Below are 13,365 nucleotides of genomic sequence, written 5' to 3'. Positions count from 1 at the left end.
AATAGCAGTAAAAATATTAAATATAAAATGCACAGTATATACAGTACAGTATATATCTATATATATATTATATACAATAATGTGGTCTGAACAGTCCGCAAATTGTATCAAACATAATTATAAAAAATAATATATATATATATATATTATAAACAAAATGATCCGACCAGGACTTCAGCATTGACCGTCGTGACTTCAGAGCCACAAACGATCCCGAGAGTCACGTGGTCGCGACGTCACCGCTCGCATTGTGCACTCTTTGGTTCCGCTGCTTAGCAACAAACGTGAGCGAGCTCGTGCGGTTGCCCGGTTAGCTTCCCCCCGTCGTGCTGCAGCGCAAGCTAGCTGCTGAAACGCACACAGGCTCGCGGACAGACAGCAATGCATTTCCATCCCGTAAACATCGTAGGTGTTCTTCAGTCGTCGACGTTAAATAAACTTTACCCGCTCCGCTTTGAAGCGGGAAACACTTGAGTTTCGCCGCAGTCCTTAGATTGAAACCACAGCGGGCCGGAGCGGAGAGGGTTTTTTTTGTTGTTGTTGTTGTTGTTTTCTCTCGGCTGGCTGGTGAGCTCATCTAACGCTGGCGGATGAGTTGATTTTACAGGTACGAAACACTTCTTTTTGTTGTTGTTGTTGTTTGTTTATCATCCTCCCCGTTTGCTGTAGTTCATTTTGAACGGACTGCACCAGCTGCTGTTCAGGACTTGAAGAGCCTCCTGACAGCTGTTCAACAGGTCGTTGTCTCCAACCGGAAAGAAAAAAAAAAAAGGGTCTGATTTCTGATTTCGGGCGAAGAAAGGAATTTTAAAAAAGAAAAGTTGACTTCAAACTTAAGTCCCCTCACAGACTTATCCGATATGTGAGTTTGAGTAAACCGTGACAGAGAGGAGTGGCTCAGTTACATGTCGGAGCAGATGTTGTTCCAGCTGTGCCCTGAGGTATTTATTATTACCTTCAACCGTCTGGAGGCCTGGACGAAGTAATGCTGAATCTGTGAACATGACTCACTGTCCAGCTGAAGGGTTTTCTGCACAATATCGCAGAAATCAGTCAGATTATATGCATTGTAATGCTTTTTTAAAAAAAAAAAAAAAATTAAAATCTTTTTCAGCTGCCGTCCCCAAATATTTGAGAAATGACTGCGGTACAAGCTTGATTTATTATTTGTCTCGTTAGACTGTAGAAAATGCGCGATATAAATCACAGATTACGATAATAAAGCAACCCAATATTTCCCAACGCTGTTACTGCTCTCCTCTAAATGTAAAATCACGTTGTTCTGGTCCGGAGCTCACAAAGCAACAGAGAGTACACAGCCAGCTTCACAACATCCCAACTTGGACTTGGAAGTTTGTATGATCCTCAAACTGATTTAAATGTAGAAATGATTACGCTTGAGATATGAAAGCACTGCAAATGTGTGACTTGGTTTGTGAGTCCGCGTTGAAAGAAAGGAGAGGGGGTCTTGAGTCTTCACTTAAGATGAGGTGGATCGACTGAAACGATTGCTGGGGAGAAATCTAAATGTACATTTTGACATGAATTGATTTTAAAATCCCAAAAGAGCAGGCTGTGTTATTTTACGCCATGTGTTGCTTGCGTGTCAGAACAACGTAGGCGTCATGCAGCTCAATTATAGCCGGTGAATATTGTTGGCTACCAGCTGGCATATTGTGACTCAAATGCAGACAGGCTGTCGGACGCCACAGTCACGCAGCAGGTTGCGAGTGTCCGCCGAGAACAGCTTTCCCACAATATGTTGTTTAGCGTTGCACTCAGCCACTACACACATGTAGCTGTTGCTATGTGCAGTCTGCTCTTTTCAGTCCTGATGGAAAAACAAACACGCTCCAGTCAAGTGGCCCGTACAATTTACAAGTCAGTTCAATGTGCATGCATAATAGTCTCGATAATTACAGCTGTTGTGTAAATAAAACCATTTATTAGAGCGCAGTGAAATTGTTGTTGAAACCCGTAGTGGTGAAAGTAAGCCAATTTCTATTTTGACAAGCTGTAAACGTTGAAAGGGGGTGACTTTGGGAGTGGTGACTGTCAGTTATATAAAATAAAACGGTTGTAAGGCTTTAGGCTCTGATAATTTCACTATTTTGACATAGACCATTTAATAGCTCAAGTGACGCAAGGCATCCTCTACATTTTTGGTTTGTATGTTATTGCCTCATGGAGAGTCGGAGGTATGCACTCGAGAAAACAGGAATAAAAGTGAGCAGGAGCCGAACAGAATACCTCCATGTGAATGACAGGGAGGACGGCGGGACGGGGAGGATACCAGGAGCAGAGTTTGATGAGTTTAAATACTTGAGGTCACCTGTTACAGGGAGAGCAGGAGAGAGGAGAGGAACAACCGGCCCGGCAGGGTGGAGCGGGTGGAGCGGAGGGTCAGGGGTGAATTGCGACAAAAGGGTACCGGGAAGGGGGAAGTTCACAAGATGGGGGTTAATAAAAGCAGAGTTCTTACACCTTAGCACACACCAGCGTCGTCAATGCTTCCAGCTGGAAAAAGTGAAATGCTACGATGCTTAAATATCCCGGATGGAGCCTCTAATCTGTTATTGATTCATTTTACTGATCAAATATTAAAAAAAAAATTAAAAAAAAAATTGTATTAAGTTATAGACTTCTGTTGATAATTCAAGTAGCATTTATAGAGGGCAGAACTTTGGTTGTAAATGAGACTTTACCAGCTCTTGTGCAGTAACCAACGACCACACTGCCGCAAATATGCTCAGACCTGACGTTGAGCGTATCTTTTCAATTATTCCATAACTGTCACTGACTTGACGGCTTCACCAAATCACAAGGTGTTAAATATTTAAGTTGCACACACGTGTTGTTATTTCTGTTGAATGTGTTTTACTTACAGTATGTGAACATGTGTCACGCTTGCATTCATGTTGCGTCTGTCTTCCACTTTCAGTTGGTTTATGTGTTTGTGTCACATCACTGAAACTACCCACTCGAGTGGAACCGAGGACACCAGCCAGACATCGCCACCATGTTGGAGGAGGACATGGAAGTGGCCATCAAAGTGGTCGTCGTTGGCAACGGAGCTGTCGGCAAGTCCAGCATGATCCAACGTTACTGCAAAGGCATTTTCACGAAGGACTACAAAAAGACTATTGGAGTGGACTTCCTGGAAAGGCAGATCCTGTAAGCGACTTGTTTCACAGAGGTTCCGTTTGTCTGATCAGTTGCAGCCTGTATTTAAAGTCTCTGGACAGTTTAGCCATCTGGTGTGACTGTGTTTATCTCCAAATATGCCAACGTGGAAACACACACACGTGTCTAATAAAGAATTGTCTAGTCAGCAATAACAAACACGTGATAAGCTGCAGATTATTCAGTGCATATTCATGAATATTGGATCCTGTTGATCTCTTTTGTTGTGTATACTGCATGTCTGTACTTACACTCAGAAAGACTCATGAAGGAACAAGTGTGCTGACTTTGCGACTTTAAAAGGCATTAAAATGTATTATTTAAGACTGTCTCTGGTAGCAAAATAGTGAAATATCAAATGGTGCCATGTTGTGAATTGTAGGCAGAGGCCGTCATTTTTTTTTTTTAAGGAAGTTTATATGCTTAAAATAGAGTGGTGAAAATGTACAGGTCTTAAAATTGCTGGTTCGACAAATGAACATTAACATTACAGAAAAAAGTAGTGTTGTTGTTCTGACCGCAAAGGAATGATTAAGTCATTTTATTTCACTATCTGCTCCCTGTTTTAGCGTAAACGATGAAGAGGTCCGACTAATGCTGTGGGACACAGCTGGGCAGGAGGAGTTTGACGCCATTACCAAGGCCTACTACCGCGGTAAGATCCCCCCCCCCCCCCCCACACACACACTTTTACAAATATAACACTGCCGCGTTGGCTCACTGACCTCCCTGTCCGCTGGTATTTGTCACAGACTTTTATGATTCACTGGAAGCATGATTTTCAACCAAAGCACCCACACTAGCACTCGTGACACAGCTAAAAAGTGAACGCCCGAAAGAGTTGTTCCGTGTCTCCACATCCTTCACAAGGATCGTGCATCACATTTATAAACAATGTAAATTTTGTTTCTTTGTTGCGTTCCAGGCGCCCAGGCATGTGTGCTGGTCTTCTCGACTACAGACAGGGAGTCGTTTCAGGCTATTGACAGCTGGAGGGAGAAGGTGGAAGCAGAAGTTGGAGATATTCCCACAGTCCTGGTGCAAAACAAAATTGACCTTCTGGAGAATACTGTTATAAAAAAGTAAATAATGGATTCTCTCAAATAGTCAAATCAGTTGACCGTTAAGGACAAATAGGTAATGACTGAATTGTAATGAAAGGAGCAGACTTACCGGAAATGTGTTTTTCTCTTTACTTTGCATTGCAGCGAGGAGGCGGAAGCTTTGGCTAAAAGGCTTAAACTGAGATTTTATCGCGCTTCAGTGAAAGAGGACCTTAATGTCAACGAAGGTGGGTTCCTGAAAATGTGTTCTACCGCAAGCGAATCGGCGTCGCTCCGGATATTAACTGTCAAAACATTTCGTCTGCTTCTCTTGTTTTAGTTTTTAAGTACCTAGCTGAAAAGTATCTTCAGCGGCTCAAACAGCAAACTGCAGAGGAGACAGAAGTGGTCCACACCACCAGCAATAAAATAGGTAAGGGATCTTGCTCCAAGTCACTGTTCATGCTGCATTTAAAGTGTTTTTCCTTTTATGTTGTTGCATTTTTCCTAAATCCTTTTTTTTTTGTTCTTTTTTTTTTTTTTTGTGTCTCTCCCCCTCCAAAGGTGTCTTTAATACCACAAGTAGTAATGTGTGCAGCCAGAGCTCCAGCAACGGCAGAGAAGTCATCACTTTGCGACCTAACAAACAGAGAACCAAGAAGAATAAAAATCCTTTCGGAAGCTGCATCCTACTCTAGAGGAAATCTTTACATTTTAGCGACTGACTTTTATTTCTAAGACTAGATTGGTCATTGTTGTATTCTATCGAGGTAGCCACAGTTAGAGACCAAAGCCCGCACAGACTGGGAAATAAACTACTTTAATAACCTGACGTTTAATCTGTATCTTAAACTGCTCCCCAACATTGATGGTTGTAGTTCCTCTGATTCAGCCTCGGTTCTTTATCGGGGATCTGCGCACTAATCCTTGTCAGCCTTTGCACACTTTTGGGTCCTCTTTGCGGTCGACTCGAGAAAAAGCAGCTGCGGCTGCAGCATGTTGGCTCGTTAACTGAACAACTAAAATGACGTCCGAGTGTGCAGGTGGACTGAGGTTCCTCTTAAATATGACTTGATATATATTAAAGCTCTCATCATATATGTAACAGCAAAGGTTGCACTCTTACTATATGAAAACATTCGCTCCTCTACGTGATTTTTTTTTTTTTTTTTACAGTCACTCAAGTCTTGAGTTTGACATTTCAACTGTGCAATATGTTGGCATGCATTGTAAAAGATACACAGATTATTTTGTACCATATTTTTCTAAGTGGCAACAGAATATGGTTCAAACTATACTGTTTATCCCTATGGAAGCCAGAGTGAAATCTCTGTGCGTTAGTATTTTTGTATGAAGCACAACAGTGTTGAATGATATTTAGTGCCAAATTTCCTCTTTCTGAGCTGCGGTTAAATATTAACACTGCAGTGATCTGGATGTAACATGGAATAAATAGAATGTGCTCCTATGTGTAACCAAATATCAATAACCACTGACACAAATATATATCTGCTCACACTTATTTACAGATTTGTTCACTCTTCATTCTTTCAGATGTTAATTTAATGATACTCTGACCTTGAGTCATAGTACTTCAAGTTATAATCACTTACAGCACTATGCTTTTGATTGTTTACATTTTTAACCATCCTTTTGTTTACTTTTTACAGCTTTGACAGCCCACTGGATGGCCTCAAGAGTACATTTTCACATCCTACTTAACCAGATTTCACTATATTTCTAACCTTTCCTACATCAAACTTGGTATGAAATTCTGCTTTTTTTCCCCCCACTTGTATTGTATCGTATTCATTTCTACTCTGTTAATATCACTTTTGTTTTTGATGGAAAAAAAAAAAAAAAAAAAAAAAAGGAGGAGGAGTGCGGCCAGAAAGTTCGAAAAGCTCACTGCTCAGATATGTCTGTGGTCTGGAGTCTAGGGCAGAATGTAAACTGTCGCTCCCTGTAGGTGTTACAAAAAAAGCGCCCATCAGGATGGGAATCTTTGCAGATGAAGTGCTTTTGTGTGCCTGAACATGCAAAAAAATAAGTATCTTCTCCCTAAATGAGGGCACTCCCAAAAAGATCTCTCAAAACTAATGCCCGGTCTTAAATACAGCCAGCTGTGAGCTGTGTGTTATTTGCCTTTTCTGCCTCAAGCCTTTTTAATTTGTTCTTTTTTTTTTCTTTCGACAACTCTTTATCTGGAGCATATTGGTTTATCAAGCACAAAGAAAAATGTGATATGGGAAAGTCTTCTGTTAAATCTCCTGTCTGAAATGAGTAATATTTCATTATTACTGGTTACAGTTGTAAGTATTTTACATAAGTTCAACATACATAGGACATGAGTACACATGGGCATGCATGTTTTTGTCTTTCTTTAAAAAAAAAAAAAAAAAAAAATCTCAGATCTATTTTCAAATAGGACTGAATTCATTCTTCCTCTTTTTTTTCATTTGGTAATATATTGTGAAAATCCCAAAAGGTGCTTAAAATGTGTTCCACGGTTAAATCATTGATATTAAGATTGTGTCACATTTCAGGCTTTCTCATTTAAACTGCCGTTTTGAGAAAAGAAAAAGAAAGTGGCATAACTGTAACGCATGCAGGCCTTTTTTGTTGTTGTTATTGTTGTTGTTTAGATCAGTGAACGTTCAATCAACGCCTCGTCTTATGTTTACATTCTCCATCCATCAACCACCAGAAAGCATTTTAATCCCTCCTCTCGCTGTGAACCTGAAAATAAGGATTTCTCAAGCTTCCTCTCATTTGTACCATCGTGTTTACTTTGCATTTTGTCTGAATGGGTTTAGCGCACTTTATCATGAAGATGGCATATAATCTTAAAGAATCATGTTAAAACTAATCATACTCAAGTGCTGTCACTCAGGTGTAATCTTTGTCTCTTACTTTTATTCTACTTTTTCACTCATGACTTCATAAAACCAATTTTCTACATTTAGGTGGACGAACCATCACACTATGTGCGCTTTCAGTTGGACGAAACGTGACACTGATTGCAGTTTTGTTTTTACAAATGTATCGCAACCCTAAATGTGCCACCTGAGTGTGCACCTGGTGTTATGTTTGGGAGGTAATGTTTGATGGCAATCTGACATAAATAAAACTTTACTTTTTTTTTTTCTTGGGCATCCTTTGTATAATTTCATGTGACAAATACTCTCCTGCCAGTGGAATCTTTTAACCAAACTATAAACATTGAAAACATTTTTTTGCCTGGAGGTGCATTTGGATAGAGACACAACAGATATCTCAGAAATGTAAACGGTGTTGGTAAAAGACGGTGTTGCTGCCTGTGCCTTTTTTTTTAAAGTTAATAATTCACCATAGCGGATGCTGAAGTTCAGTCTAGCTCCTGGAAACAGTGGAAAATCAGAACTTTAGGTTTACCCAGAGTTTTCAACCCCATGCCGCATTCTTCCTCTGCAGATGGAAGTATGCTAAAAAAAAAAAAAAACTAAAAAAAACCTCCATCCAATGAGGAAGAACGTGTGATGTGGTTGAAAGCTCCTAGACCTGAGTTAAGACTTTAATGTCACTTTACAAAAATGCATAAAGCAGACTAGTACGTGGTTACTGTGACTAGCAGTGTATGTCACCATTACCTTGTAGACACCGTTTTGTCTATCGGTAACTGATCGTTTTAACGAGACCTCCATTATACAAATATATTTGGTGCCACCATGTATAGACTGGACTGAACAAAACGGAGGTACCTGCCTCCTCTACTGTATTTGTGTGCAAGCCTTAAGTGCACGTAAGCATTCATTTAAGCTTTTCAAAGCTTAAGTCGAATACATCCCCTGAAAACCAGCTAACAGCTTGACAATACAAGTACTGGTGGGATTTTCTATTAGAGCAGTTAAGTTCAAACGCTTAATAGACGATGTGGGGTTTTTAATTTTTTTTTTATTTACTTTTTGACAAACGTGATATTAAAACTGCTTTGTGCAAACAAAATCCACAGCTTAACGTGACTTGTGTTAATTCACACAAAGAGGTAGTGTGTGCACATCCAAAATCCTTACCCTGGTGAAAGGCGAGGCTGTGAGACGGAAAATGACACTCCATCACTGGATTCATGGTCTGTCAACTTGGATGAACCGGTGTGATTAGTTTAATGAGCTCAAGCAGTTTTCATTAGGTCTGTTCTTTTAGTTGTGCTGGGATGCTCCGGTGCTGATGTTCAGTAAGGGCTGGGCGATGGCCTATATCATAATTTTTCACAATATGATATGAGATCAGATATCTTCTCAGATTTTAGATATCGGAATATCGTGATATGACATGTATTGAAGTGATGTCATTTTCTGAATTTACCCGACCGCTCTGGCTGCTCTATTATTTCACTCTATAAACAAAGTCATTACATGCTGATTATTAGTGATTATTCATTACAAAATCTCATTATGTAGATCGGTTTTGAAAGAATCAATAGTCGTCGCTACAAATATTGTTGCAATATTGAAGTATTTGGTGAAAAATATTGTGACATTTGATTTTGTCTACATCGCACAGCCCCGATGTCCAATAAGTCACTTTCCTTGTCACGTTAACCTCGTAACAAAATATCTTATCAACTGCTTTTCACACTGCTGTATCATTTAAAATTTGGTATTTTATCTTCTGACACGTTGTAGACACCTAATTGTAAGTTGATTATCAGCACTGCGTTTTCAAATCAACCGTGGCCAAACTTCCAATGGTGCGTTGTATCTTTTTCTGTCTTACAGAAGTGTGTATGTGAACATGCATGTGTACGGTGTTTACACATGAACCAATCAGTATTAAGTAGGTCGATGTAAATAATAGAAAGTAAATCGTGGTATATTTTGCTTAAGGCACTGTTACTGCACTTATCCCATAGGGACTGGTCTCGGTTTTACATTTAGAGTCCTTCTGAAAGTTAGTACAGGATTACAACAAATCTTTCTGATGTTAAAAGACATTCAAGACACATCGTATGTTTTGGCGACAGATCTTATTGACTGCCATTAGCATTTGTGCCCTCAAGTTTTTGATGATCCATAATCTTGATGTTCTTTTCGGCATTTCCGACGTTCCTCACCAAAGTCTCCAGCCTACTCTTGATCTTCTTCTGGTCTTCCAGAGCGCAGCTGATCACGATGGCCTGAAACTTCTGGTCGATGGGAATGGCCACCGCCTCAGTCACGCAGGCGGCGTGCAGGGCCAGCAGCCGCTGACGGCCATCAACCATGTCGTCCAGTAACTTCTTCACTATTTCATCTATGATCAATGTGGCCTTGCGCAGCGCCTCCTCCTGCTGGGCGTTTCTGTTTGTGCCAACGGAGATCTCCACGGAAATGGTCCGGCCCATCAGACGGTTTGCGGTTAAACTCAGCTCTTCTCTCTCCCCTAGAAGATACAAGAAAGAAATCAATGCTGCAACTTTCAGGGGGGGAAAAAAATAACTTTGTGTTGGATACAATAATTATCAACACCTAACTGATCTACTTTAAGGGGTAGCACGTAGATTTAGTGTTGCCTCACAGCACAAAGTTTCAAATCCTTCACCTTGTCCTCACTGTGGGGAGTTTCCATGCTTATCTTTGTGCTCTGCCTCCCACAATCCAGAGATGTATATGTAGGTGAGTGAATCCAGGCCAATCAGGATGGCCACACAAATAAACCACACTGAAACTTGTACTTGTTTTTTTTTTAAACTTTCAAGAGAGGTGCTGACTATTATCATCATTATATATTACTACTACTGTGCTGAACAACGGTCTCAACAAATTGACACGGCACATTATAGACAGTATGTTCAGTGGTATTATCTATGGCATGGACACGGCACTGATTAGATTATTGTTCATGTTGGGTTAAACACCGTGTATGCTCCCTATCATCGCTACAATGAGTACTGTTTTGATGTATGGAAGACTTCAAATCCAGATTTCTGTGGAAACAAACATTAGAATACATATAATCAGGTGGTCTCCATTACATTTTTGTGCATCCTTTAATTTACGGGCTGAATGATCTGCAGGAAAATGAAAACTGTGAGTGCAGCACTGGGTGGAGCTCTTATTGCCTTGCTCTTTTCAAATCCCCCCCGAGACTCATAACATCACCACCCAAGCACAATGTTTCCTTCAAAGCATAACCTCATTGGATCACAATGTTACACCGACATCAGAGCAGCTGAAAAAAAAAAAAAAAATACAATAATTCACAATACAGCAATGATACCAGGCGAGTTTGTATACTGACTCTTTCCAACGTAATCACAGTGTAACTTATGATGAGAAATAGGTTGAGAGTGTCAGTGGCCTCACCGGCACAGATATTACGCATTTCTTGACTATTCTGTACGGACTGAATCATTTCCAGGATGCACTCCCTTTCCTGCTCCATGGCCGATGCTGTTTCGCGTAAAGCCTCCACCCTGACAGAGACAAGAGACAACAGTTAATGACTAGTGCCGTGCATTTGCAACCGCATCTTTTCACTGTAAAACGAATGGGTTGTTATTATCATGAGGCAATAGCAATAAATGCACAACAAGAGGAGTCGATCTACGTTAGGCTACCGTATGAAATGTGTCTATTACGCAAATACATACATCTTAACGATGATTTCGCCTGTACTCTTTTCGAAATTACATTTATTTAACATGTTAAGAGGCAGGGAGCAGCCACACAGTAGAGTCTACAACTTGACAGTCCTTAAACCAGCTGCTCGAGTGTCCGTAACGCACACGTGAAGGCCTGTTACTTAACTGTACCTTATTTCCAGCTCATCCAAACTTTCCAGCAGCCGTACGGAGCGATCTGCCATGGACATTGTCCGGCTGAACTTGCTGCAGGGAGCTTCGTTCATCTTCGCCTGTATTTTAGCTTGAGCCATGATGGTGGAAGCTCCTGATTCTGATTCTGATTCAGTCCCGGAGAGTAACTCCTGTATGCGTCCGGCGCTCTGAGCTGTCCGGCTGAGTGCAGCTCCTCCGGCAGGAGCAGCGGCGCCCCAGGGACATTTCCAAACATGGGCTGCTACTTCCTTCTCGCACTCCTCGTAGAAGTTTCCCGAGGAGCCCAGAGCTGTGGTGTCCAAGTTCGGGCCCGAGGACCCGTCGAGGTCCAAGGGGAACCCTTACCGGGTCCTCAGAAATGTTGTGATAAGGTTACCTTTTTTATTTCTAACACTTATAATAGAGGGACTGTTATTAGGGCCCGAGCACCGATAAGGTGCGAAAGCCCTATTGTTAACCAAGGAATTATTATTATTTTCGTTCCTTATTTTTCTCCGCAAATAACTACATTTTTGGAGGCTTTATCATATTCAAAAACGCATGAAAGTTGGTACACACATCTCTCCTGGTGAAAAATGTCTTATTGTAGTGGAGTCGCGAGTGGGCGTGGCCAAATGGCTCACTAGTGCCCCCCAAAGAGATGCCCCAGCTGCTACATTTACCTACATGCACGAAATTTGGTGGACATGTGTATCACACCTATAAATACAAAAAAGTTACATAGCACCATGACGTCAACTCAACAGGAAGTCCGCCGTTTTTAATTTAGTTGCCATTTTTGGTAATTCGCACGTTGTACTTTAACAAACTCCTCCCAGGGATTTTGTCGGACTGACTTGAAATTGAGTCAGTTCACTCTTTACATGTTTGGGATTAAAAATTATCAAAAGAATTAGTTTTTGTCGATCGGTGTGCCCGTGGCGATTTAAAAAAACAACAACTGATGACGAAGGGTGAGATTGAACCCCAAACCTTCGAGCTAAGAGGCAGCAGTGCTAACCACTGAACCATCTATCTCCCCAGGAGTTAAACAGCATTGTGACAAATCTTTGGCTCAGTGCAACCTATATCTCCACCGTCCATAAATATTCATTCAAATGCAACCAAAATTGCCACAGACATTCTTTGGATAGTAGATATACGTGTTTTCAAGGGGGTCTGTGGTGATATTAAATATCTTCCTGTAATGTGTAGTGTATGCAAAACTTTTTCAATTTCTCCAAATGTTTCAACTTCACTAAAAGCTGAATCACCATCAACAGGCCAAAGTGGAATTTGAACCATTAATAGCAACCTTGGTGAATCTTTTACTTGTTGAGTTAACCAGACTGTCGGTTGAGTCACTGGAAAGCGCTGAGTGAACTCCGTGAAACATGTTCTCCTGCCGCGACTCATTCTCTGGTGCCGGAGATAGTCCAGCGGTCTACTACGCAACTTCAGAGCTGGAAATGACCTCATGAAGACACGGGGTTGAGTCCAGCTCAAGGTTAATACACATGGTTCAGGGCGAGTCTCCTTAATGAGCCACACGGTTCATGGAGAGCAAATCCCTCAAAGGGTAAGTCATGTGGTTCATGGAGAGCGAGTCCCTCTAAAGGTAAGCCACACTGCTTTGGGTTTGTACAAGCAGTTATACTAATAACAAACCAAAGGTCAACAACAATGCAAAACTCAAACAATAAAAATCCCCCCAAAGTGACTGTTTTTCATATTTCAGACAACATGGTATAGTATGACAATGGTTAGAGCAGTTGCCTCACAGTAAGAAGTAACTTGAGGCATGCATGTCAGTTCAGAAAAAGGTCATACTCCAATAAGTGAAAAAAAAAAAAAAAAAAAAAAAAAAAAAAAAAAAAAAAAAAAAAAAAAAAAAAAAAAAAAAAAAAAAAAAAAAAAAAAAAAAAAAAAAAAAAAAAAAAAAAAAAAAAAAAAAAAAAAAAAAAAAAAAAAAAAAAAAAAAAAAAAAAAAAAAAAAAAAAAAAAAAAAAAAAAAAAAAAAAAAAAAAAAAAAAAAAAAAAAAAAAAAAAAAAAAAAAAAAAAAAAAAAAAAAAAAAAAAAAAAAAAAAAAAAAAAAAAAAAAAAAAAAAAAAAAAAAAAAAAAAAAAAAAAAAAAAAAAAAAAAAAAAAAAAAAAAAAAAAAAAAAAAAAAAAAAAAAAAAAAAAAAAAAAAAAAAAAAAAAAAAAAAAAAAAAAAAAAAAAAAAAAAAAAAAAAAAAAAAAAAAAAAAAAAAAAAAAAAAAAAAAAAAAAAAAGAAAAAAAGTCATCCAAAATATCCAAAGTATGTCGTCCAAAATATATATAAAAGTCATAATATAGCATGTTGTCCAAAATATGATAAAAA

The 13,365-nt window shown here is 39.6% G+C and overlaps 2 protein-coding genes across 3 annotated transcripts; one reads left to right on the top strand and one right to left on the bottom strand.

Annotated features, from left to right (window-relative positions):
• The first annotated feature begins 278 nt into the window (after positions 1-278).
• On the top strand, positions 279-7,379 carry rab23 (RAB23, member RAS oncogene family). 2 transcript variants are annotated; one of them, XM_069713931.1, is made up of 7 exons: positions 279-607; positions 2,942-3,174; positions 3,753-3,838; positions 4,109-4,265; positions 4,392-4,474; positions 4,567-4,659; positions 5,897-7,379. In XM_069713931.1, the coding sequence occupies exons 2-7, from the start codon at positions 3,020-3,022 to the stop codon at positions 5,968-5,970; spliced, it is 648 nt and encodes a 215-aa protein (XP_069570032.1). In that variant the 5' UTR covers positions 279-607; positions 2,942-3,019; the 3' UTR covers positions 5,971-7,379. The 2 variants fall into 2 exon arrangements, with proteins under 2 accessions (XP_069570032.1, XP_069570031.1); XM_069713930.1 differs by lacking the exon at positions 5,897-7,379 and adding an exon at positions 4,791-5,142 and having other exon boundaries at positions 280-607.
• Positions 7,380-8,144: 765 nt separating this feature from the next.
• On the bottom strand, positions 8,145-11,230 carry bag2 (BCL2 associated athanogene 2). Its single transcript, XM_069713932.1, has 3 exons — positions 10,999-11,230; positions 10,550-10,659; positions 8,145-9,626 (listed from the first exon to the last, which is right to left on the bottom strand). The coding sequence occupies exons 1-3, from the start codon at positions 11,118-11,120 to the stop codon at positions 9,232-9,234; spliced, it is 627 nt and encodes a 208-aa protein (XP_069570033.1). The 5' UTR covers positions 11,121-11,230; the 3' UTR covers positions 8,145-9,231.
• Positions 11,231-13,365: the final 2,135 nt, after the last annotated feature.

This window comes from Brachyistius frenatus, unplaced genomic scaffold (assembly GCF_029030835.1).
Source record: "Brachyistius frenatus isolate BFR_SWC_R1_liver_20210118 unplaced genomic scaffold, ASM2903083v1 Contig_124, whole genome shotgun sequence".
NCBI lineage: Eukaryota > Metazoa > Chordata > Actinopteri > Embiotocidae > Brachyistius > Brachyistius frenatus.
The sequence above is the reverse complement of the archived record's forward strand: the minus strand, read 5'-3'. Positions and strand labels throughout refer to the sequence as shown.

Excerpts from the sequence above, each read along its gene's own strand:
- rab23 (XM_069713930.1), top strand. The coding sequence starts at position 3,020 with ATGTTGGAGGAGGACATGGAAGTGGCCATCAAAGTGGTCGTCGTTGGC. Across the intron at positions 4,475-4,566 it reads GGACCTTAATGTCAACGAAG|TTTTTAAGTACCTAGCTGAA; the intron begins GTGGGTTCCTGA and ends CTCTTGTTTTAG. Across the intron at positions 4,660-4,790 it reads CACCACCAGCAATAAAATAG|GTGTCTTTAATACCACAAGT; the intron begins GTAAGGGATCTT and ends CCCCCTCCAAAG.
- bag2 (XM_069713932.1), bottom strand. The coding sequence starts at position 11,120 with ATGGCTCAAGCTAAAATACAGGCGAAGATGAACGAAGCTCCCTGCAGC. Across the intron at positions 10,660-10,998 it reads TTGGATGAGCTGGAAATAAG|GGTGGAGGCTTTACGCGAAA; the intron begins GTACAGTTAAGT and ends TGTCTCTGTCAG. Across the intron at positions 9,627-10,549 it reads AATGCGTAATATCTGTGCCG|GGGAGAGAGAAGAGCTGAGT; the intron begins GTGAGGCCACTG and ends TGTATCTTCTAG.